Below are 24,309 nucleotides of genomic sequence, written 5' to 3' on the forward strand. Positions count from 1 at the left end.
TTTGAAATAAATTAGATACAATTTTTCGGTAAGGCCCTTCAACTCTAGTTCAAGATCTCAAGAGTCTTCACACATGGCCTTGCTGCTTAGAGTGTAAATAAATACCAAGAGTCTTGAGAGTGATCGAACGATAAAACATATAATATGATTGGTCTAAAAGAATAATTTTGTATTCTCTTTTACAAGAATAATTTTGTGTTGTCTTTTAGCTTCTGCGATGGTCTAGTTGTCTAGTAGTATCCGCGTACAGCAGACTTGAAGGAGGCTGGAGTTCCAGATATTTGACACTTGCAGGTCTCCCACTTGATGCTGTTGAATACCACCTCGTTAGGGCAAGTTCTATTTTGCTGAATTATTTGCCACTCAACACTGTCGATGTTAATGCTCTGCTTGGCAAGAACTTCGGATAGTTTCTCGTAGATGGCGAGTTCTTTGCATTTGGACGCCTTGAATTTGTCAATGGCAGACCGTTTCACGAGCAGCTGGATCTGTGGGTAGCCATTGTCTGAAAACACAAACAATAGGTAGTGCTTATTTGTAAAGAGGGAAAAGATTTTTACCGTGTTCAAAATAGGCGTGGGAAGCCAAGGCCCCTCGTGGTCTGTGAAGATTATGGAGTAAGTAAGCATATTATTTATTTGAATTATTTTCACAAAATATATCGTTTCCCAGTTTTTTCTTTTTTTTTACACCTTGATAAACTTTATAACTTAATAAAACTTGACATGGACGACTCGAACTACGAAATCCAAAACAAAGAGCAAGCTTCATATTTTTCTAGCCTTTAAACCTTTGTACAGATACCAACGTATGCAATAGAAGAAAAGGTTGCATTTTTAAGCACACTACTTACAAAGGAATCCGTCCATATTTTCACACGACATAACCAATCTGTAGCTCTGGTTCTGATCAGTATCCAGCAGAACCCAACGTATTCTTCTCAACACTGAAATTCGCACAAATGATTTAGGATAAGTTGGGGTATTTATGAACATGTTTGCCAAAATTCGCACAAATGCGAAATAAAAGTAATATAGTATTATTTTACCTTTGAGTTGTGTTATCATCCTAAAACTCTTCCTCTGATATCCACGCTTCCCTGATTCTGGGTGAAATGCTGATTGGAGAAAGATTTTGTTCTACTCTACAGTGCGTTCTAATGGTGTGACACATTTAAATATAAAACTTCAGTAAGATTTAATAGTTCTTGTCCTACAAGTTAATCCATAACAACAGAAGATGAATTTTAAGGACAGTTTGTTTTTCTAAGGTATAGCCTTTAAGGGAAAGGCCGAGAGATATGTGGACTGTATAGGACAGAATAGGTAGTCGGCTGGTTCGTATGCACAAATGATATAGAATAAATTGGGGTATTTATGAACATATTTGCCAAAATTCGCACAAATGATATAGAATAAATTGGGGTATTTATGAACATGTTTGCCAGAATTCTGAATTTTAAGGACTGTTTGTTTTTCTAAGGTATAGCCTTTAAGGGAAAGGCCGAGAGATATGTGGACTGTATAGGAAAATTCGCACAAATGATATAGAATAAATTGGGGTATTTATGAACATATTTGCCAAAATTCGCACAAATGATATAGAATAAATTGGGGTATTTATGAACATGTTTGCCAGAATTCGCACAAATGGCATAGGATAAGTTGGGCAATTTATGTACGTTTGCCAAAATACGCACAAATGACACAGAATGGGTTAGGGTATTTATGACCATGGTTATCAGTTATCAAATTTCGTCAAAATTGGACAATCTGTTCGAAAGTTATTTAGGAAGAACAAGTTAATCTATAACAACAGATGAATTTTAAGGACTGTTTGTTTTTCTAAGGTATAGCCTTTAAGGGAAAGGCCGAGAGATATGTGGACTGTATAGGACAGAATAGGTAGTCGGCTGGTTCGTAATTTAATTCTGCCCTTTAGAAAACAAACACCTATCCGCGTCATACGGCTTACCAAACTTCCCTACAGTCATATGCGGAAAGTGTACAAATACAAAGAGAATTTGGAAACCCCTGATTGAGTAGTTCAATTGTATCATTGGTTAAGAAGTTTCTGTTTAGGAAGAAACAAGCAAACTAACTCCTCCACATGAAAACTGTTATAAGTCTAAATCTCCGGGCGGGAATCGAACCCGGGAACTAGCGCTTACAGGACAGGCGCGCTACCTTTCAAGCTAACTCGGCTGCCTAAACTGTTTCTTTTGAATTATTTATAAAATACCTATCTGAATAACAACTATGAATCGTTTCCAGGAAGAAGGGCCTATGTCATATTTACTCCTAATATAGGACCTTCTCCCTGGGAACGATTGATTTATGTAGATTCCTTTAGAATTGACCTTTCTTAGATTTAACTAAAGACAGAATTCAGCTTACTTGGGTTTATGGTGATTTCCTTGGTACACGCCACTGGTTTTCCTCCCTCGAATATTGCACCATCTTCCACTGTCACGCCTGAAAATTATAATATAGATTATTTTTACCAATATTTTTAATTTTTGGAAATTAAAAAACCGTGTTATCTCCAATTTTAATTCGTTTCTGCTCATTCTCTCTCTTTTTTTTATATTAACTTTCTAAAACTAGCCTGATTCAATAAAAAAAAAAGTTGATTTATTTTGGCTGGATTCTTCGGTTTTTTTCTTGCTTTCTTCTCCTACCATTCTTTCTTTTTGCGATTTATTAAGTGGAATAGTAGGCATCTATTCGTGACCAAACTTACTTTCATAAATGAATGTCTCATATCCCCAATTAACTTTCTAAAACTAGCCTGATTCAATAAAAAAAGTTGATTTATTTTGGCTGGATTCTTCGGTTTTTTCTTGCTTTCTTCTCCTCCCATTCTTTCTTTTTGCGATTTATTAAGTGGAATAGTAGGCATCTATTCGTGACCAAACTTACTTTCATAAATGAATGTCTCATATCCAGTGTGGTTGGTACCGGGAACAGTCACTCTGTTTACCACGAACTTCTCAATAGTCCACTTCTGAAGTCTGAAAACCACAAGATGGGATAAAGTCAAAAACACGCGATTGATATACACTGGATTAGTTCTGATACATTTAAGACTCGGTAGGGTACCATGTCCTCATTTGCTCTTAATTTCACTTACCAAGTCTTCAAAACCAGCCTAATTAGCTTGGAAGGTAGCGCTAGGTCGCGGTTTCGATTCCCACCATATTCTAAACAGATTGGGTTCGTTCTCGGAACGGCTGGCTTTTCCCCTACCCTGTCCTCCTTTTCCCTTCGAATTTGGGACGATAGAACCTTCGTTAGTAATAATAAAAATTTAAATCAAACAAAATAAACAAAATAATTATGGGTCTATAAAATGTTCTCATGAGGAGACTTTGGGTATTAAGAGGCTAGATCACTTACTGCACGTTATATCCATCCTGTCCTCCTTTTCCCTTCGAATTTGGGACGATAGAACCTTCGTTAGTAATAATAAAAATTTAAATCAAACAAAATAATTATGGGTCTATAAAATGTTCTCATGAGGAGACTTTGGGTATTAAGAGGCTAGATCACTTACTGCACGTTATATCCAAACAAATGATGAGATATAAAACAGGGGTGTATGACAAAACCGCTAATGGAAATAAAAGTTTTTATTGGTGTTAAGTGGTTTTGTAGGACGGGACGGAATGATTTTTTATTTTTTTCTATTCAAAAAGCCTTCTTCTGAAAATATTTTAAATTTGAAATGAAATATGAAAAGAAAACAATCAAAACTTCAAAACAAAAATATGCCGAACATAATAAGTTACTGATTCAATTTTCCTGTTAGTGTGAGGTCTGCAACTTTGCTTACACCATTTTAGTTTTCTGATGTCTAGTTTTATGAACTCTGTTTTCCTCGTCAGTTAATTTAATACGAATATATACTGGAGAAGGCTTTTATACATAATATGTAAGTGGATAGGTGTGGGCCAGAATCCGAAACGAGGACAAGTGTTTTATGAATATACTGGAGAAGGCTTTTATACATAATATGTAAGTGGATAGGTGTGGGCCAGAATCCGAAACGAGGACAAGTGTTTTACCCTCTTTTGTTTCCAGATCTCTTATAACCACAATTTGAGATAATCAATGATTAAAGTTAATGAACCAATTAGTATGTAGCATTTTAAATTTTGATCAAAAATGCTGCATTCTGATTGGCTGATTACTTTAAATCTGGCCCTTGGATAGACAGATGGATAAATTAATAAATTTCCCTTCTTTTGTATGCAGATTGATCAAATAATGTTGAAAAATAAACAATCTTTGTCCAAAACGTAAAATATTGGCTTATATTGTCAATGAAAAAAAAGTAACTGAACAAGAAAATATGATCTCTCCCATTTATTTTGAAATATAAATAAAAGAGAATCAACTTATTGACAGTTTTCAGTTCACACCAACCAGAGTTATTGCCGATCATCAAATATTTTGAAACCAGATCAGATTTACTGTCATCTATCATCTAACAGATTCACTTGATTGATGATTCTACATTTTTCACAAAAAAAAACAGAGCATAGAAAATATTTTTACAAAATAACATTTGTCCTCGTTTTACATCTCACTACGAGGCGAGACAATCGTGCCAAAATAATGATATTGAGTGTTGTGAAAACTTAAAATAGTTACAAACACAGAGCATACTGCATAGAAAATATTTTTACAAAATAACATTTATCCTCGTTTTACATCTCACTACGAGGCGAGACAATCGTGCCAAAATAATGATATTGAGTGTTGTGAAAACTTAAAATAGTAACAAACAAACAGATCATAGAAAATATTTTTACAAAATAACATTTGTCCTCGTTTTACATCTCACTACGAGGCGAGACAATCGTGCCAAAATGATGATATTGAGTGTTGTGAAAACTTAAAATAGTAACAAACACACAAATGAAACTTAAACCCCCAACACGGTTGTATTAGTCTACAGCTGATGGTATGAAGCGCAGGGGTGGGCCATGGGTTGAGATTAGTAATGACCTGTGACATAGGAATCAATAACAACACAGGAATCAACGCTGGTTCCAGTAGAACACAACATAAAGTAAAAACATTAATCACATCTTCTACACTTCTTCATCAAGTCTTGAGACGATACGTTAAAGTACTGACCAAAGTTCAAGATATTTCAAAGAAATCTTCAAGAGCTTCAAATTTGCTAACACATTCTTTATTCTTGTCAAAGCGGCTTCTTCCGATTTTTTTTATGCTTCTTCCAATGTTTTTGAAAGTCATGAAATAACTAATTAGCATATAAGATATGTCTTGATGATTTCATCGAATAGTTCGCTTCTTTCTTCTAACAATAGGAACTTCTCACAGTATCTTGTTTAGTGTTGCTTATTACTTCGGGCTTCTTCCGATTTTTTTTTTTTTTTATGCTTCTTCCAATGTTTTTGAAAGTCATGAAATAACTAATTAGCATATAAGATTCTTGATGATTTCATCGAATAGTTCGCTTCTTTCTTCTAACAATAGGAACTTCTCACAGTATCTTGTTTAGTGTTGCTTATTACTTCGTTCTTCCGATTTTTTTTTTATGCTTCTTCCAATGTTTTTGAAAGTCATGAAATAACTAATTAGCATATAAGATTCTTGATGATTTCATCGAATAGTTCGCTTCTTTCTTCTAACAATAGGAACTTCTCACAGTATCTTGTTTAGTGTTGCTTATTACTTCGGACCTCAGTATATCTTCAAGATGGTTCCAAGATCTTTTAAAAATTCTTCATGTAAGTAGTTTGATATTTCTTCTGTTTCATTTATTTAAGGCTTGTAAAATTTATCTTCATGTAAGTTTGAACCTAACGCTTGCTTTTGAAACATCAAAAAAGAATATAAAATTTTCCGAGCCGAGTATTTTGCACTAAAAAAAGCTGTTTAAAATAAATCCCTGATGTAGTTCGGTATCTTCTTGTATAATGTGAACAAATTTGAACTTCCAAGGAAATTCTTCTGGGTTTCCAATTGTTTTAAAATAAATCCCTGATGTAGTTCGGTATCTTCTTGTATAATGTGAACAAATTTGAACTTCCAAGGAAATTCTTCTGGGTTTCCAATTTTTGAATTGAGAGCTCGATTCACACGTAATTTTAATTTGAAAATGATCTTGAAGAAAATATATTGGGGTCTTCTAGGTGTAGTAAAAATGTTCTTCTTAATGTTCCCGAGTATATCAGTCTTGAAGTATGGATTTTCGTTTAGTTCCATTCGTTCTTCATATCAATGCCTTCTTGATTTTTCTTTTCTTCACTGATTTTAGCGAGTATTAAAATAAATAGGTACATTTTGTAAATTTAAGTAATATAAAATTAGGAATATGAAAAAAAAACGCATGATACCTACCGAGTAATTATAAGAAATAATAGTAGTATCGAACATTTTAATTAAGTCCAAGGGCCGAATGCATAGTCGTTCCTAAATGATGAAGGTTTCCTTTTTCCTTAAGATTTCCTATTTCCTTCAGGTATCCATTTTCCTATGTTGTATATTTTCTTCTCCTTTAATACTAATGGCGTCTATAAATTTCCCTTCTTTTGTATGCAGATTGATCAAAATGTTGAAAAATAAACAATCTTTGCCCAAAACGTAAAATATTGGCTTATATTGTCAATGAAAAAAAAGTAACTGAACAAGAAAATATCACAGATGCATAGGATGATGATGGTCTAAATTTCCTTTCTTTTGTATGCAGATTGATCAAATGTTGAAAAATAAACAATCTTTGTCCAAAACGTAAAATATTGGCTTATATTGTCAATGAAAAAAAAGTAACTGAACAAGAAAATATCACAGATGCATAGGATGATGATGGTCTGCATTATCTATCACAAATATTGAATAAGGAGATCAGAAGACTTTTTATCACCACGGCAGAGTGATAATTGAAAACCATAGAGCACCACATTTGCCAAGTAATAAGCTAGAATCACTAGTGTGGTACAGGGAACAGTCATGTTGTATAACGGCGGGGAGATTTACAAATGACCACAAGAGGAATCATTTTCTGTGTCTATGACTTCGGCTACCTGAAAGTATAGGAAACAGAAATGACGCATAAATGTCAGAAGTTAAACATGAATTTCATTTTACCGGGAAATTAGCAGAGAAAAACCCAACATCTCTTCAGTTATCTAGTATGTTGTTCCACGTAATGTTATGCGTCTAAATTATTCATACTTTAATTTTCAATTGAATTTCGGTATATTCTTGCCAAATTCTTCACTCTGGAGAAATGTTAAAGCTCTTACATTATATGGAAGGAGGGAGAGGGATAGCTTTTTGGTGTGTGGAATATTTGCAAAATCGAACTACGCATGCATTTTTTTTTTTTTGATGGTGGGCATTGAACCCGGACCTTCTAAATGGCAAGAAATCGCGTTACCACTGGACTAACAGTACCCCCAAATTGGTATGGTGTGTTATCTCAAAATAGTGAGAAAGAGTAGAACGGCATAAATGGCAAAATAAAGAAAGCAACAGAAAGCGAAATAAAAGTAATATAGTATTATTTTTTTCTGTTACTAACAACTCTGTTTCTGTTACTAATTAATTAAGAAAAAATACGAGGAAAATTAAAATTACCACTTGGTCTGATTTACGTTGACAGCTCAGAAATGAAAAAATAATTTCTATATTTTCTTCTCTTCCATTTGGATACTAATCGCGTTCATTGGCTGTCGACCAGTTTCGATTGATTCTTAGTTGCTATGGATATAATATACACTCGAATGCAAAAAAATTAGGACAGTTTTAATTTAATTGAATACTCTTACAGCCATTTCAAAGTCAATCTGTTCCAAATTTTCTGCACGTCAGTGTATTGAAATTGAAATGTTAAAGAAAGTCGGAAATACACATTGTGCTTTCGTAACTAGGAGGAGTTTAGGATCCACTATACATATGAATTTTAGGAAAGCACTTAAAGGAGTCCCTCATCATTAGGGTACGACTGTGCATTCGGCCCTAAATAGTTGCTCTTTACTTACAGCTATCGAGAGTGGACTGTACTAGGAGTGAAAACCAGTCATGTTTTCTTTTCCCAATTTACAGGTGGTAGTAGTGGAAAATAGGGAAATTTATTTTTTATTTATTTTATTGTACACAGAACAAAATTATGCATAGTATAATGTCAGAATACAAATAATATATAATAATTACTTAAGAATAGAGCAAGAAGTTAATGAATGGCCAATGTGTTTGAATAATGAAGATGACCAAATTTTGTGATATCTCAAAATGGAACATTGCCTAGCATTGTACCATTTTACTATTTTCCACCAGAAAATTGCAAAAGGGAAATACGACCATTACCACCTGAAAAGGAAAATATGACTAATGTTGAGAGCTAAAGTTATTCAAATTATTTATTTATTTTATTGTACACAGAACAAAATTATGCATAGTATAATGTCAGAATACAAATAATATATAATAATTACTTAAGAATATTTTTTTTTTAGTTTGAGCATTTAAGTGAAACTGGAACTTTACCTGAAATCCACCCCATCTGGGAATTGAACCCATGACTGCAGTCAATGGTTTCATCGAGGGTCAATGGTCCCCATTGAGGCAATGCGCTTAGATTCATCCCTATTGACTTTTTCATCTTTTTTGCCTTTTCCTGTGTACAGATGGGGTCAGTATTTTCCATGCCACCAGAAAATTGCAAAGGGGAAATACGACCATTACCACCTGAAAAGGAAAATATGACTAATGTTGAGAGCTAAAGTTATTCAAATTTACTTACGAGGTGAGTAGGTATTTCCCACCAGAAAATTGCAAAAGGGAAATACGACCATTACCACCTGAAAAGGAAAATATGACTAATGTTGAGAGCTAAAGTTATTCAAATTCTGAGGCAATGCGCTTAGATTCATCCCTATTGACCTGCCTCGGTGGCGTAGTGGTCAAGACGCTTGCCTGGTAATCAGGAGGGCGTGGGTTCGATCCCAGCCGAGGTATGGAATTTTATCTAAGTTTCTACGTCCGCAACTTTACCCGAAACCTTTAACTATAAAACGAGTTTTTCTGTCAGAAATACAAGAATATAAAATATTCCTCCCATGAAATCAGCTCACTTATTTACGCTATTCATGAAGTTTCTGCGTCCGCAACTTTACCCGAAACCGTTAACTATAAAACGAGTTTTTCTGTCAGAAATACAAGAATATAAAATATTCCTCCCATGAAATCAGCTCACTTATTTACGCTATTCATTTTGTATTTAAATGTGTCACACTTAGTTGCAGCGTGGTTTTATTTCCCAGCTTCTTCTTTTTGTTTTCAAATTTCTTTAGATGCGAAAACGTTTCTTCTCCAATAAAGGAAGACTAGAAGACCTTGTGTTCCGAGTTCTTATTAGGTTTAGAAAAAAAGCTTGAGGGCTTCATGTTGCAGCGTGGTTTTATTTCCCAGCTTCTTCTTGTTTTCAAATTTCTTTAGATGTGAAAACGTTTCTTCTCCAATAAAGGAAGACTAGAAGACCTTGTGTTCCGAGTTCTTATTAGGTTTAGAAAAAAAGCTTGAGGGCTTCATGGATGAGATTTCAAAATAGAAGAATTGATGGTTTCTTCAATAAACCCGAATCCACGCTATCTTCTTCGCAGGAGGGCGGGAGTTTCTTATATTTTTCTTTTTTATTCTACTTTTTTTGTTCTCTCTTCATCCTTTCTTACCTTTAGAAAACAATACAAAACAAAAGAAAAAAAAGTGCATTAGATGTTTGACATTTTTTTACTAAAAATTTAAACTTTAATTATTATTTAAAAATGCATGATTATAATTTTTTAGGTAATAGTAGATGGTCTTAACACGTTACTCATAGGTACAGAAAGAAAGCAAAACACCCAATAATTCCAAGGCTGCTGTTACATTAAGTAAGGCTTGAGATATGATTTGTTAGTCTTGCGTTGTAAGTTGTAACCTCTGTATATGAGATTCATCGTATTTTTTTTTTTTTTAAGCAATGTGTTTTTTTAAGCAATGTGAACATTATTTATTGAGACTACTGCCTTTGATTTGACTGAGCGATGTACGATAATGAGTAACAAGTGTTTGAAAATGAATTATAAAAGGAACAGGGAAACATTGTTCCTCGCACAAATTAACAAATGATGAGATATAAAACAGGGGTGTATGACAAAACCGCTAATGGAAATAAAAGTTTTTATTGGTGTTAAGTGGTTTTGTAATACACTGAAAAACCGTAAATTTTGCGAAACTGATTAAAATAAAAGTTCAAATATCTCTTTTCTCATGGGGCGTCTTCTAACATCTACCAAAAATAACAAATCAAAGTCTCTAGACATAAAAATAAAATAAATGGAAAAAGGACCGAGTAAGAAATTTATGCCGAACGGCATAACATCAAATTTTTTTATTTAATGCTGGTATTTTTTTTCTCCGGCATCGTTCTCGATATTTGAACGCTCCTATATAAAATGTACGCCAGCGATATATATATATAAAAAAAAATCGTTCCCTCCCGTGCCGGAGCAGTGTGTGTGCACCTTAATGGTTAAGACACTCGCCTGGTAAACGCGAGGGTGGCGGTTCAATCCCACCAAGGTATGGAATTTTTTTCTCAATATAATATGGGATTTTGATAACAATGTGCTTGTGACACTTTATTAATAAATTACTAGGTGTAGCTAAGACTAAGACTTACTCATCTCTGTCATTGTAACTGCGCCCACCCCCACCACGGTAGCTATTTCTCCGACTGAAAAAATAAACAAAAAGCAATACTGAGTACATAATATGTAAGTTCCAACAACATTAAATATTTGTTTGTACATACTTCTTCAAATTTTCCCCCTTTAATGGCATGCTTCTCACTCAGTAAGCTCCCCAATTCCGACTGGGTATTGTTGAGTTGTTCACTTAGTTGTTGTTACAAGTTAACATTAAATATTTGTTTGTACATACTTCTTCAAATTTTCCCCCCTTTAATGGCATGCTTCTCACTCAGTAAGCTCCCCAATTCCGACTGGGTATTGTTGAGTTGTTCACTTAGTTGTTGTTACAAGTGTTGGAATTTTTGACCATTAGGCCATTTCCCCCCTATTGTTGACTTGAGCAGCTGATATCAAAAAGTGGAAAGAAAATCAAAGCAAGATTCTAACCAAGTACCAATTCCTCCATGTACGTCCTCTTTAAAGTATAGGGCAACTTACTAGGTAGGTCGTCCCATATAGATGCCAGGGGTAGGTGTGTGAGCGCGCTGAGTCACTGAGAAGTCCACTCGGATCTGTCTTCCATCAATTTCCATGCCAGTACAAGCGTCCTTGGCTGCTGCAGCATCATCACGAGACTCAAAGTACACAAAGCAGAACCCACGGGATCTGCCGGTCTTTGCATCAATCACCACCTCTACTCGCTCAACAGGGCCGTACTTGGAGAAAATGTGGTTGATTTGTTGCTCTGTGGTGTAAATACTGAGGCCAAACACTCCCAGACAGCGACTGGGCTGTGGGTTTTCTCGCCCGTCTGCAAACTGTTTTTTTCCTGTGGATATTTATATCAGAGATTTCTCTAAATACATAATTTGTATTGACTACACAAGACATTTTAGAAAAGTATGTAACAGATTAATAAAAAATGCCCATTTGAATATTCTGAGACTTTTTCGAAATGTCTTGTATACTGTGAGTTTGATTTGATTATTCAAAAAAAGTGTTTTGTATTTGGTTTGAAACATCTAATTAAATCCCTCACACAATGCAAATGGGTATGTATAAGGGGTTTCTTAGACATTATCTTAAGTAGGATGAGAGAGCTTTCCTGTGGATATTTATATCAGAGATTTTTCTAAATAAATAATTTGTATTAACTACACAAGACATTTTAGAAAAGTATGTAACAGATTAATAAAAAATGCCCATTTGAATATTTTGAGACTTTTTCGAAATGTCTTGTATACTGTGAGTTCAAACATTGATTATTCAAAAAAAGTGTTTTGTATTTGATTTTGAAACATCTAATTAAATCCCTCACACAATGCAAATGGGTATGTATAAGGGGTTTCTTAGACATTATCTTAAGTAGGATGAGAGAGCCCTCACACAATGCAAATGGGTATGTATAAGGGGTTTCTTAGACATTATCTTAAGTAGGATGACAGAGGGAAAAATAGACACATAATTATAATCTTACCTCTTCCACCATAGCTGTCGCCTCTGCTTCCTCCTCCACTTCTGTAACTACTGCAATTATAATCTTACCTCTTCCACCATAGCTGTCGCCTCTGCTTCCTCCTCCACTTCTGTAACTACTGCTATTATAATCTTACCTCTTCCACCATAGCTGTCGCCTCTGCTTCCTCCTCCACTTCTGTAACTACTGCTTCGTTTCCTGTAACCAGGACTTCTGGATCGGCTCCGATAACCCCCTCTCCTACCTCTTGGTGAGTATGAACGAGAACGAGACCTATGGGGAGAGGGGGAGAATGAGACAGAGCGACGGTACCTAGCACAGGACAACAGTTTTCCTTGTATGAGACTTTTCTGAGTGTGAAGTGAGCAATTCAATTATTAATTGCAGAAAAGGATCATGTTCACAGATTGAAACTTTTGGCTTTCAAAAACCTTAGTTAACACTTATCTGATAGGTATCAAAAATGAAAAGTTGTTACATTTGATGAATCATTTCACTGGTATACATAAAATACATAATAGTATGTCTTAAGATCTAGAATCTAGAGGTTGTAGAAGGAAGAAAATTATGTAGCATAGACCCTCAATTGTTGAGCTCTGTAACATAAAAACTTCATTAAGATAATCTAATGTAGGTAGGTAAGTAATTTAGATGCAATTTTCATATTGAGTAAAGAGCTAAGAAATTAAAGATGATGGCATGGGATCTATTTTATAATACTGTTGTACTTCATATCAATACAATTTTATTTGAAGCTCTTGGACATAAACCTTTTCTAACCATTTTGGTTAATGCTGAAAATAATATTTAAAAACAAGTCAGTGAAAACTCATGCTCTCAAAGTCTCTTGAACATAAACCTTTTCTAACCATTTTGGTTAATGCTGAAAATAATATTTAAAAACAAGTCAGTGAAAACTCATGCTTTCAAAGTGGAGGTACCCCCCTGATTTGGCTTTGTGCACAGGGAAACTAGGGTTGGGCTTAGGGGGGAAAAACTGATGATATTGGGAGTCTGAAATTCAAGAATGAAGACTTATTACAATAAGGTAAGTTACATAAAAAGTGGATCCAAAATTACATTCATTTTTATCACTATTATTACCTATTTCCTAAACCATTGTCCCTACCACAGGCCACTTGAGGCCTAAAAAATGCTTGGTAATGTCACAAAAGTATATTAAATCTGAATTTCAAATAACATTACATAGAATATACCTTGTTTATCCTGCCCAAATAGGACTGAAAAGTCCCATTACCCCAGCAGTCTAAACAAGGTCTCATATATTTGATGGGTTAATAAATAATACGTACAACTAACAATTCAGTAAAAAGACCTTGCTTAACTAGAAAAAAAAGGTAAATGTAAATTATTATTATTATTTTTTAAGAGGTTTGACAGAGGGAACTGTAACGGCTTTGGTCTTATTGTCCCGAAATAGAAGGGAGAAGGAAGACAGGATAGGAGAAAGCCAGCCGTTCCGAGAACGAACATTATCCCATCAGGATATTATTATTATTTTTTAAGAGGTTTGACAGAGGGAACTGTAACGGCTTTGGTCTTATCGTCCCGAAATAGAAGGGAGAAGGAAGACAGGATAGGAGAAAGCCAGCCGTTCCGAGAACGAACATTATCCCATCAGGATAAAATCCACCCCGGGTGGGAATCAAACCCGCAGCCTAGCACTTACAAGGCAGACGCACTACCAACTAAGCTAACTAGGCTGGCTAATGTAAATTAATAGGTGGTAATAGAGAATGACAATAAAATAAAATACAACAGGTGATGATAGGTAGTAATGAAGCTCTTACCTCTTGCTTCTCCTGTGTGGACTGCCAGATCTGCTTCGAGTTATAGATTTTCTATACTTTTTGTCATCAATGCTTCCCGCCGATCCACTCCTAGCAGGAGATAACTAAACAAAAGAAGCAAGATTTTATTAAAGACATTTTATTTACATCTCTTCAATTCATTGACACTTTAGGTAATTATGCAGAAGCCACGACAGTGGAAAAGAAAGCTCCTTTTTGTATTTAACCTAACCCTACAATAACACTAATCACTGCTCTAATTGTGAAAACTCCTTTCTGCATTTGACCTAACCCTATAATAACACTGGTCACTGCTTGTTTGTGCCGGTTCCTTTGGTAGCAATCTTCCACTGACGTGACTTCTGCACAAGTACCACACTGGAACCTAAAATGGGGTCCAAGATGGGATAAAAATGAACACAAAAGTATTTGATCCACCTTACCTTACCGTCAGGTTCTGACAGGCCACACAGGCCCAGGACCTTCAGAAAAATGGTCCACATTTAATTTAATTACCTACATATGTATTTTTTTTTTCAATACCTACATAAAATAATAATAATGGGCCCTAGATGGCCTTGAAATTAGCAGTTGTGATAGATTTAACTAAAATCAACAGAAAAGTTTCAGTTTCACTAGATTTTTTTTAGTTTGAGCATTTAAGTGAAACTGGAACTTCTGAAATCCACCCCATCTGGGAATTGAACCCATGACTGCAGTCAATGGTTTCATCGAGGGTCAATGGTCCCCGTTGAGGCAATGCGCTTAGATTCATCCCTATTGACTTTTTCATCTTTTTTGCCTTTTCCTGTGTACAGATGGGGTCAGTATTTTCCATGAGCCCTAATTGGGGTGATTGCTTTGGACTGACATTTGGTTTAGGCTACAATTTTAAGAGTGGATGCCCTTTGCACTCAACCTTTGCTATTTCTTTAGCAATAGCAAAGGCTCGTATACTCCCGGCAGTCCCCCAGCCAGACTAAGCTGGTCTACTCCCTGTTTAACGTCCCCCAGTCCCTTTTTCATTTTACTCAATAAAAATTAATATTTTGTCATTTTCTGTTCTGTTCTTTTTTTGTAATAATAAAATGTACTTTATTATTTTAGGAAAACAATAATTATTCCTGTGCTGAATTATTATTATTTTTTTTAGGGGGAAAATGTGAACAGTCTATCCTGTGACACATTTAAAAAGACTAGTAAATAAAAATATGATTAGTCAACTTTTTTAGGGGGAAAATGTGAACAGTCTATCCTGTGACACATTTAAAAAGACTAGTAAATAAAAATATGATTAGTCAACTAAACTGAACACAAACATGATTTTTTTCCTGTACAGTGAGGTAGGTATCATGCCTGTCTCATGGATACAGAAAGTAAGGGAGTAAAATGGGGACAAAGGTAAAAACCAAATGTTTCTAGCACTTCTAGATGTGGGATGGAATCAGAATGAGTGAGCCTGGGCCAGCCAGTTTCCCAAGGGAATGTATACCTGACTCACAAAGGGGTTTCTTGGGGTCTTGACCAAGGCAGATGGCATGGTGGTCAAAACTTCCTTAGTAGGTATACATATAAATTTTGTAGTCTTGGTCTTCTTCTTAGATATAATATAACAAAAAATAATCCATTTCATTTTGAAATAAAGTAATGGGGTCTTGACCAAGGCAGATGGCATGGTGGTCAAAACTTCCTTGGTAGGTATACATATAAATTTTGTAGTCTTGGTCTTCTTCTTAGATATAATATAACAAAAAATAATCCATTTCATTTTGAAATAAAGTAAAATTATATCACCATGTTTGATGGCCACTTTGTATTTGCTGCAAAAAAAAATCCTCCTTTGGTCTTAATACTTCATCCTGTCATATAACATGGCCTTAAATCTTTAAAACTTGAGTCTTTTAAGGATTAAGAGGGGGAAGAACTTCTTTTGTCCACTATTGACATCCCCTTCCAGAGACAAAAAAGTATATCTGTTGACTTTAAATTAAATACATAATAAGGGGAAAATAAAATCTGGTCATCCTAACTATACATAAAATACAGGTGTTGGTAAATCAGTAAACCAAGAAAACTGTAGTCAATTAAAAATAAATAAATGCAATAAAACAATACAATGTAAATTTCAGAACTTAGGAAGTACTTTGAGATTGTGATGACCAAAATCACCAAAATGTCAAAATGCCGAAATCGGAATCGGAAAGCAAAAGCAAAATTTAAAATAGAAATGGCGCCGACCAATGAGAAACGCTGAAAATGAAATGTGCCGAATGCCGAATGTGCGTGACTGCGTGTGCGCGTTAAATAAAATGCCGAAATCGGAATCGGAAAGCAAATGCAAAAGCAAAATTTAAAAATAGAAATGGCGCCGACCAATGAGAAACGCTGAAAATGAAATGTGCGGAATGCCGAATGTGCGTGACTGCGTGTGCGCGTTAAATGCCGAGAGTGAGGTGCGTGACAGGACTACATGTCACGCACCTCTCTGGGCTCTCTGAGTGCCTTGCCTTTTTTTGGGACGGGACGGTCAGATTCGTCAGTGACGGTTTTTTTCTTTTTTTCATTATAAGGTTTATTTAATTTAATTAATACATTAATTTTTGGAGAATAGATTATGGAATTTCCTGTGTTAGTAGGTGAGTAGGAGCGGGAACGAGATCTGTAGTCTCTTCTCTTGCTGTAGTAGGGAGAGGGAGATCGTCGGTAGTGACTGCCGCCTCCACGATACCCGTTGTCATAGTAATCACTGAAAGCAATAAACGATATGATTATGATAATGCTAGTAATAACGTGCTGGCTGCCTTGGTAGTGTTCGTACACACAGAATTCCAAAAAGCCTTCTTCTGAAAATATTTTAAATTTGAAATGAAATATGAAAAGAAAACAATCAAAACTTCAAAACAAAAATATGCCGAACATTATGTACTCTTGATGATGATGACCTCCCGAGGTAGGAGGCCGGAAATACCAACATCACCCTGTATAAGTTTTTACGCCATTCAAAAATAGGCTTCACTTTTTCCCCTTTTCTCTGTCCTCTCCATTTGCATTCCACGTAATTTCATGGCAACCAACAACCAACTGAAAGACTTTTCTTTATTTAAACAAAGCATTTTTTTAAATCACTGAACTGATCTAGATTAACAGTGGAGATGATTAAATTTATAAAGGAAATTCTTCTATAAGGAAAGGATTTGCAACTTTAATTTCATTTTGACCAATAGCTTATACCTTACCTACATAAAAAAATAATAGAAAGTAAAAAAAAAAAAAACAGTTGGTCACACTGCTGTTTTTTGTGCTGTATTTTTGTTGTTGATATTTTTTTAGCTTCCTAGAAACTGAATGACCGTGCGATTTTGATAGGATTTCTTTATTTCGTTCGTGATTATCATTTTTCCCCATTTTATTCATAATTCATTCATTACACTGTGTAATAAGTGAAATGGCTGGTGCAATGATGTTCGAGAGAAGTGCATCGCAGATAAGTATAACTGGCAATAGTTATAAAACCGGATATGAAGAAGAAAACCATGATGAAGAAGTCAAAGCCAAGGAGCAGAACATTCTCCAGCTTGGAGAGAAATACAAGCAGGAAGGTAAGGCCATTGAGCTGGCTGAGCTCATTAAGAAGACGAGACCTTTCCTTAGTCAGATCAGCAAAGCTAAAGCAGCCAAGCTCGTTCGATCCTTGGTCGACTTCTTCCTAGACCTTGAAACAAGGACTGGAATGGAAGTTGCCTTGTGTAAGGAATGTATTGAATGGGCAAAGGAGGAACGAAGAACTTTTCTCAGACAATCCTTGGAAGCAAGGTTGATAGCCCTGTATTTTGATACTGGAGAATACACCGAAGCTCTTAAATTGAGCTCTAGTTTACTGAAAGAACTAAAGAAATTGGATGATAAAAATTTGTTGGTTGAAGTATTGCTGCTTGAGAGTAAAACTTATCATGCCCTTAGCAACTTATCAACATCAAGAGCATCTCTTACTTCTGCCCGCACAACTGCCAATTCTATTTACTGTCCACCCAAGATGCAGGCTGCACTTGATCTACAATCAGGAATTCTACATGCAGCTGATGAACAGGATTTCAAAACAGCATTTTCATATTTTTATGAAGCATTTGAAGGCTTCAGCACTGTGGATCACAATCATGCAATGATGTCACTGAAATATATGTTGCTCTCAAAAATCATGCTGAACACCCCTGAAGATGTGAACCAAATCTTGAGTGGTAAATTAATGTTAAAATATACTGGGAAGAATATTGAGGCTATGAAAGAAGTTGCCCAAGCAAGCCACAAGAGATCCTTAGCAGACTTCCAACAATGTTTGAAGAAATATAAAAAAGAGATATTGAGGCTATGAAAGAAGTTGCCCAAGCAAGCCACAAGAGATCCTTAGCAGACTTCCAACAATGTTTGAAGAAATATAAAAAAGAGCTCCTAATCAAACCCAACTTGAACATTAACTTTTTCAAACTTCAACAAAGCTCAGATCTTAATTTTTACGATCTTTCCATATCTATACTGACAAGACAACATAATAAATTTTCAGCTTTGGTACCACACTGCACAGTTATATCCTAAGAAAGCAATATGCCTATTGGTAAGTTACCTATCTACATAAAATGAAAATTTGCTTCCAAATGGTGTATTCAGCCTATCTAGCCATGTTGAACTGGCTGGTGCTGAACTGCAGTTAACCATCATGAAGACTTGTGCTTGTTCTTTAAAAGAAGAGAGAACTCTTAGCTAGCTAGCTAGATTGGTTAGGGTTAGCTGTTCTCCCTGTTTATAGTCCCATTGCTAGACAAAGTCAGCTTTCTGTTCAATGTCCCCAAGCCAGGGAAAACAACTATCTCAAATTTTATTGATAAAATTCTTGCTTTGTTTCAGAAGATAATACAAACAACACAGGAACAGCAGAAGTTTTGGTGAGTAGACTAAACCATCATAGTTCATAACCCTTATAGTAGGTAGGTAGATTACCTACATTCACACTAATTTCAGAGGGGAACTAAATAAATCAAATTCTAATCAGCCAAATACAACATCCATTTGCCTACATTATCATTGTTTAGGATGACATTAAATCTTTTAAATTAGATCATACTAGATTTTCTAATGCTTGTATTTTTCTCTGTATTTCAGAAAGTTATAAAATCTTCTGATTCCAAAGAAGGAGATGGACCAGGATTGAAGAAACCCAGACTAGATTTACATGCCTTACCCACCAGACAATATCTTGACCAAACTGTGGTACCAATCTTGCTAGCTGCCTTGACCCAACTAACAAAAGAAAGGTGAAAACAGGCTTTTCCTTCTTGAAAAAGACATTTAATGGGATCAAAAAGGGGGAAAAAATAACCCTTAAAGTAGGTAGATACATTACCTACATTCACATTAACTTCAGGGGGGGAAACTAAATAAATCAAATTCTAATCAGCCAAATACAACATCCATTTGCCTACATTATCATTGTTTAGGATGACATTAAATCTTTTAAATTAGATCATACTAGATTTTCTAATGCTTGTATTTTTCTCTGTATTTCAGAAAGTTATAAAATCTTCTGATTCCAAAGAAGGAGATGGACCAGGATTGAAGAAACCCAGACTAGATTTACATGCCTTACCCACCAGACAATATCTTGACCAAACTGTGGTACCAATCTTGCTAGCTGCCTTGACCCAACTAACAAAAGAAAGGTGAAAACAGGCTTTTCCTTCTTGAAAAAGACATTTAATGGGATCAAAAAGGGGGAAAAATGGGCAACTAGGAAAAAGGTGTGGCAAGTTATTTGTTCAAGTTATAAATACCAGTATCTACCTCTAATTGCTTGAGTTACAAAAAGAAAATGAAAATAAATAAAAAAAAAATCCAAGTTTGATTATGGATAACTAAACCTGTTTTTTGTTCCAGACCTCCAGATCCAATCACATTTGTTGCTAGTTACCTGGGCAACTAGGAAAAAGGTGTGGCAAGTTATTTGGTCAAGTTATAAATACCAGTATCTACCTCTAATTGCTTGAGTTACAAAAAGAAAATAAAAATAAATAAATAAAAAAAAAAAAATCCAAGTTTGATTATGGATAACTAAACCTGTTTTTTGTTCCAGACCTCCAGATCCAATCACATTTGTTGCTAGTTACCTTATGAAAAACAAGTCCCAGTATGAAACTTCTTCCTCTAGCACCAGCAGTTCATCACAATCTCAAAGTACTTCCTAAGTTCTGAAATTTACATTGTATTGTTTTATTGCATTTATTTATTTTTAATTGACTACAGTTTTTCTTGGTTTACTGATTTACCAACACTTGTATTTTATGTATAGTTTAGGATGACCAGATTTTTTCCCCCTTATTATGTATTTAATTTAAAGTCAACAGATATACTTTTTTGTCTCTGGAAGGGGATGTCAATAGTGGACAAAAGAAGTTCTTCCCCCTCTCAATCCTTAAAAGACTCAAGTTTTAAAGATTTAAGGCCATGTTATATGACAGGATGAAGTATTAAGACCAAAGGAGGATTTTTTTTTGCAGCAAATACAAAGTGGCCATCAAACATGGTGATATAATTTTACTTTATTTCAAAATGAAATGGATTATTTTTTGTTATATTATATCTAAGAAGAAGACCAAGACTACAAAATTTATATGTATACCTACCAAGGAAGTTTTGACCACCATGCCATCTGCCTTGGTCAAGACCCCATGAAACCCCTTTGTGAGTCAGGTATACATTCCCTTGGGAAACTGGCTGGCCCAGGCTCACTCATTCTGATTCCATCCCACATCTAGAAGTGCTAGAAACATTTGGTTTTTACCTTTGTCCCCATTTTACTCCCTTACTTTCTGTATCCATGAGACAGGCATGATACCTACCTCACTGTACAGGAAAAAAATCATGTTTGTGTTCAGTTTAGTTGACTAATCATATTTTTATTTACTAGTCTTTTTAAATGTGTCACAGGATAGACTGTTCACATTTTCCCCCTAAAAAAAATAATAATTCAGCACAGGAATAATTATTGTTTTCCTAAAATAATAAAGTACATTTTATTATTACAAAAAAAGAACAGAACAGAAAATGACAAAATATTAATTTTTATTGAGTAAAATGAAAAAGAAAAAAAATGTTAAATTATAACTAAATAAAGATTATTGTAATGACCATTTTCATTATTGAACATAGTTTTTATGCAGGGACTGAAGTTGATTCTGAATTGATTTAGATCAGAGTCTTGGACATAAACCTTTTCTAACCATTTTGGTTAATGCTGAAAATAATATTTAAAAACAAGTCAGTGAAAACTCATGCTCTCAAAGTGGAGGTACCCCCCTGATTTGGCTTTGTGCATAGGGAAACTAGGGTTGGGCTTAGGGGGGAAAAACTGATGATATTGGGAGTCTGAAATTCAAGAATGAAGACTTATTACAATAAGGTAAGTTACATAAAAAGTGGATCCAAAATTACATTCATTTTTATCACTATTATTACCTATTTCCTAAACCATTGTCCCTACCACAGGCCACTTGAGGCCTAAAAAATGCTTGGTAATGTCACAAAAGTATATTAAATCTGAATTTCAAATAACATTACATAGAATATACCTTGTTTATCCTGCCCAAATAGGACTGAAAAGTCCCATTACCCCAGCAGTCTAAACAAGGTCTCATATATTTGATGGGTTAATAAATAATACGTACAACTAACAATTCAGTAAAAAGACCTTGCTTAACTAGAAAAAAAGGTAAATGTAATAAAAAAGAGTTGGAAGATGATACCATAGTAAAAGCTCATATTGGAACACTATATGACAACATGCTAGAGCAGAATCTTTGTAGAATTATAGAACCTTACTCCAGAGTAGAGGTTGGATTTATTGCCAAGTCCATCAAGCTAGATGAACTGGCTGTAGAGAAGAAATTGTCTCAAATGATTTTGGATAAAAAGTTTCATGGTATATTAGATCAAGGAGAAAAAGTTCTAATTGTGTTTGAAGGAGCTGAAATAGATAAGACCTATGAGAAAGCCTTAGAAACTATCACTAGCATGGGTAAAGTAATTGACACACTGTACCAGAAGGCTAAGAAATTAACATAGATGCAGCCAAACTGATTGTTTTAAAATTGTGTACAAAATATTTTTAGCTACCTACAAATATTCTATTTTAATTTATTCTCCTCAAAATATCAAAAATATATTTACAACTGTACTTGGTAGGAAGATAAATAATGACAATGAATACCCAAGCCTGAAGTTGTTTGCAGTGTAGGTACAATATGTAGTTAAAATCATTGCTATAAATGGGACTGATTCTATTTTTAAAACCATGTAAAGTTCCTGTGAACATAATTTATTATTTGTGTTACAAGAGGTTGATAATTTAGTGATCTTTTAAAGAACCATGTTTAATCATATTATGATGTACTTACCTTGTATTTTTTTTCTTTATTCCTTTGGATTTTGTTTTTCTGTCCTAAATGTCCAAAAGAATCAAGTCTTGGAATCTTAGTTTCAAAATATCTACATTGAAACAATGTAGTTCATAGTTTAATGGATTGTTTTCAGTAGAAATTACTCTCACACTCATGTATGAACAGCATTTTACATAAAAAAAAGAGAGTAATTTTTGTACGGCTAAAAGGGGGAATCCCCTTGATTAGGTATGTAACTTTGACCTCTGCTTTTGATAGACAATATGTAGGTACCTATTTTATATTATGACATTAGATTTTTATGGCTAGTAATTGAGATGATTTGAGCTTGCCTCATCTGCATAGGAACCTTGATTAATATTTTCCACTGACAATTTTTGACTTGAATTGTCACCAGAAAAAAAGCATCAGTTGGTCAGTTGCCAATTAGTTCAGGTTATCCCACAATAAGAACCATCAAATAAAAAAGAATATGAATGTAAAAAAAAAAATGTGTTCAAATAAGTCCTCTTGAGGCCACTAGGAACTATCTGATCTAAATCAATTCGGAACTAACTTCAGTCCCTGCATAAAAACTATGTTCAATAATGAAAATGGTCATTACAATAATCTTTATTTAGTTATAATTTAACATTTTTTTTCTTTTTCATTTTACTCAATAAAAATTAATATTTTGTCATTTTCTGTTCTGTTCTTTTTTTGTAATAATAAAATGTACTTTAAACTGGGATACCTAACCATGTCTTGTAACATAATTGAAATCTCTAGTGAGGATGAGTCCAACAGTTGTGTTTCAAAAGCCACATTTGGTGCTGTACATACATTGTCTAGTAGTGATAGTGACTCAGATGATGGTCATAATCTTTCCTCTATCAAAATGCCTTGTTCCTCTTCAAGCAAAGATTATAAAATTCCAAAGCTATCAAAATCAAAAGAGAATACATCCATTACAAACTTAGAAGAATTTTCAATATCTCAAAGAAATAAAGTAAAAGAAGATAAAAATAATGGATCAAAGAGGAAAATGTGTGCAAAAGAGTTACCCAAATGTTCTTCCAAGCATTTAAAGTCATGTGATAAAGGTGCCAATCTTTCTGAAAAAAGTCCCAACCTTAATGATTCATTATCAAGTATTTTGTCATCACCATCTCCTGTTAGTAAGGTAAGAAACAATAGAGAACCAAGGTGATTTTCAAAAGGCCTTGTGGGTTGTGAAGGTGTAGGCTCATAACATGGAATAGGCTTACTTACTTATAGGCAATTAAAACCAACCTCAGTGGTGTAGTGGTTAGCGCGGTGGACTTTGGATCTGGAGGTTGGTGGTTCGAGTCCAAGTCAAGCCATTAAATTTAGCATAGTGCATTAAGCAGGGAACAACATTTGTGACAAGCATTTATGCTTAACACAATTAAAATTCCTTTTCCTTTTTTTACTTATAGGCAATTGCCATCTCTTGTTGTTGTGTCAAGTAGTTTTTAGAATATGAATTACAAGGTGATCCTAAATGACAATATTGTGGAACTTGTGTCATAATAAAGTACTGTTTCTCTCACTCTTTGTTGATCTAGAGAAAAAAGGAACCAAAACAAACACAACTGGTAGAAGACAAACTAAAAGAGAAGCAGAAAAAAGCTGCAGAAGTTTTAAAGAAAAAAAAAGAGGAGGCAGAATTGAAAGCACAGAAAAAACAAATTGCAGATTCCTTAAGGAAATTCAAACCAGGAGAATGCTTAAAGGTAAATATTTATTATTATTTTCTAATCCAAGTCAAGTCATAAAATTTATTTAGCTGTATTAAATTGTGGACTAACATTAGTGATGAACATTTAAGTGTTTGACACAAATGACCTAATGTCCATAGTGTTA

General features: G+C 34.5%; 6 protein-coding genes and 1 long non-coding RNA gene across 9 annotated transcripts; 5 read left to right on the top strand and 2 right to left on the bottom strand.

The window, feature by feature from the left end:
- Positions 1-4,488, bottom strand: LOC103504975. The gene is made up of 6 exons (XM_008469280.2): positions 4,428-4,488; positions 3,399-3,423; positions 2,922-3,013; positions 2,397-2,474; positions 854-946; positions 1-505 (listed from the first exon to the last, which is right to left on the bottom strand). The coding sequence occupies exons 1-6, from the start codon at positions 4,486-4,488 to the stop codon at positions 231-233; spliced, it is 624 nt and encodes a 207-aa protein (XP_008467502.1). The 3' UTR covers positions 1-230.
- A 6,121-nt stretch (positions 4,489-10,609) lies between these two features.
- LOC103504976 (transformer-2 protein homolog beta-like) lies at positions 10,610-14,502 on the bottom strand. Its single transcript, XM_008469281.2, has 5 exons — positions 14,443-14,502; positions 14,000-14,103; positions 12,325-12,500; positions 11,210-11,540; positions 10,610-10,755 (listed from the first exon to the last, which is right to left on the bottom strand). The coding sequence occupies exons 1-5, from the start codon at positions 14,500-14,502 to the stop codon at positions 10,698-10,700; spliced, it is 729 nt and encodes a 242-aa protein (XP_008467503.1). The 3' UTR covers positions 10,610-10,697.
- A 727-nt stretch (positions 14,503-15,229) lies between these two features.
- LOC113465673 lies at positions 15,230-15,832 on the top strand. The gene is made up of 2 exons (XR_003390301.1): positions 15,230-15,562; positions 15,698-15,832. It is a non-coding gene; the product is annotated as an uncharacterized LOC113465673 (long non-coding RNA).
- Positions 15,833-17,316: 1,484 nt separating this feature from the next.
- Positions 17,317-23,037, top strand: LOC103504959 (26S proteasome non-ATPase regulatory subunit 11). Of its 2 annotated transcripts, XM_017449930.2 has the most exons (3): positions 17,317-18,272; positions 18,362-18,431; positions 21,765-23,037. In XM_017449930.2, the coding sequence occupies exons 1-3, from the start codon at positions 17,445-17,447 to the stop codon at positions 22,106-22,108; spliced, it is 1,242 nt and encodes a 413-aa protein (XP_017305419.1). In that variant the 5' UTR covers positions 17,317-17,444; the 3' UTR covers positions 22,109-23,037. The 2 variants fall into 2 exon arrangements, with proteins under 2 accessions (XP_017305419.1, XP_008467486.1); XM_008469264.2 differs by lacking the exon at positions 18,362-18,431 and having other exon boundaries at positions 17,318-18,353; positions 21,776-23,037.
- LOC103504958 (protein dpy-30 homolog) lies at positions 18,448-19,346 on the top strand. 2 transcript variants are annotated; one of them, XM_026820398.1, is made up of 3 exons: positions 18,448-18,608; positions 18,902-18,936; positions 19,154-19,346. In XM_026820398.1, exons 1-3 carry the CDS (start codon positions 18,599-18,601, stop codon positions 19,307-19,309), a joined length of 201 nt encoding a protein of 66 aa, XP_026676199.1. In that variant the 5' UTR covers positions 18,448-18,598; the 3' UTR covers positions 19,310-19,346. The 2 variants fall into 2 exon arrangements, with proteins under 2 accessions (XP_026676199.1, XP_026676198.1); XM_026820397.1 differs by having other exon boundaries at positions 18,899-18,936; positions 19,154-19,337.
- LOC113465674 (protein dpy-30 homolog) lies at positions 19,517-21,024 on the top strand. Its single transcript, XM_026820396.1, has 2 exons — positions 19,517-19,710; positions 20,121-21,024. Exons 1-2 carry the CDS (start codon positions 19,532-19,534, stop codon positions 20,230-20,232), a joined length of 291 nt encoding a protein of 96 aa, XP_026676197.1. The 5' UTR covers positions 19,517-19,531; the 3' UTR covers positions 20,233-21,024.
- A 122-nt stretch (positions 23,038-23,159) lies between the features above and the next one.
- On the top strand, positions 23,160-24,269 carry LOC103504977. The gene is made up of 2 exons (XM_026820395.1): positions 23,160-23,605; positions 24,012-24,269. The coding sequence occupies exons 1-2, from the start codon at positions 23,183-23,185 to the stop codon at positions 24,219-24,221; spliced, it is 633 nt and encodes a 210-aa protein (XP_026676196.1). The 5' UTR covers positions 23,160-23,182; the 3' UTR covers positions 24,222-24,269.
- The last annotated feature ends 40 nt before the right edge of the window (positions 24,270-24,309 follow it).

This window comes from Diaphorina citri, unplaced genomic scaffold, assembly GCF_000475195.1.
Source record: "Diaphorina citri unplaced genomic scaffold, Diaci psyllid genome assembly version 1.1 scaffold143, whole genome shotgun sequence".
Lineage (NCBI taxonomy): Eukaryota > Metazoa > Arthropoda > Insecta > Hemiptera > Psyllidae > Diaphorina > Diaphorina citri.

What these genes read in the sequence shown, in the direction of transcription:
- LOC103504975 (XM_008469280.2), bottom strand. Translation starts at nt 4,488, where the DNA reads ATGATAGATGACAGTAAATCTGATCTGGTTTCAAAATATTTGATGATC. An exon ending in GATGATCGGCAATAACTCTG is followed by an intron (nt 3,424 to 4,427) that starts GTTGGTGTGAAC and finishes CGAAGGGAAAAG; the next exon opens with GAGGACAGGATGGATATAAC. An exon ending in CAGGATGGATATAACGTGCA is followed by an intron (nt 3,014 to 3,398) that starts GTAAGTGATCTA and finishes TGTGGTTTTCAG; the next exon opens with ACTTCAGAAGTGGACTATTG.
- LOC103504976 (XM_008469281.2), bottom strand. Translation starts at nt 14,502, where the DNA reads ATGTGGACCATTTTTCTGAAGGTCCTGGGCCTGTGTGGCCTGTCAGAA. An exon ending in TGTCAGAACCTGACGGTAAG is followed by an intron (nt 14,104 to 14,442) that starts GTAAGGTGGATC and finishes TCTTTTGTTTAG; the next exon opens with TTATCTCCTGCTAGGAGTGG. An exon ending in TATATGGGACGACCTACCTA is followed by an intron (nt 10,756 to 11,209) that starts GTAAGTTGCCCT and finishes TTATTTTTTCAG; the next exon opens with TCGGAGAAATAGCTACCGTG.
- LOC103504959 (XM_017449930.2), top strand. Translation starts at nt 17,445, where the DNA reads ATGGCTGGTGCAATGATGTTCGAGAGAAGTGCATCGCAGATAAGTATA. An exon ending in ATACTGGGAAGAATATTGAG is followed by an intron (nt 18,273 to 18,361) that starts GCTATGAAAGAA and finishes AGAGATATTGAG; the next exon opens with GCTATGAAAGAAGTTGCCCA. An exon ending in CCAACAATGTTTGAAGAAAT is followed by an intron (nt 18,432 to 21,764) that starts ATAAAAAAGAGC and finishes AAGGTAAATGTA; the next exon opens with ATAAAAAAGAGTTGGAAGAT.
- LOC103504958 (XM_026820397.1), top strand. An exon ending in CAGGAACAGCAGAAGTTTTG is followed by an intron (nt 18,937 to 19,153) that starts GTGAGTAGACTA and finishes TCTGTATTTCAG; the next exon opens with AAAGTTATAAAATCTTCTGA.
- LOC113465674 (XM_026820396.1), top strand. Translation starts at nt 19,532, where the DNA reads ATGCTTGTATTTTTCTCTGTATTTCAGAAAGTTATAAAATCTTCTGAT. An exon ending in ACCCAACTAACAAAAGAAAG is followed by an intron (nt 19,711 to 20,120) that starts GTGAAAACAGGC and finishes TTTTTGTTCCAG; the next exon opens with ACCTCCAGATCCAATCACAT.
- LOC103504977 (XM_026820395.1), top strand. Translation starts at nt 23,183, where the DNA reads ATGTCTTGTAACATAATTGAAATCTCTAGTGAGGATGAGTCCAACAGT. An exon ending in CACCATCTCCTGTTAGTAAG is followed by an intron (nt 23,606 to 24,011) that starts GTAAGAAACAAT and finishes TTGTTGATCTAG; the next exon opens with AGAAAAAAGGAACCAAAACA.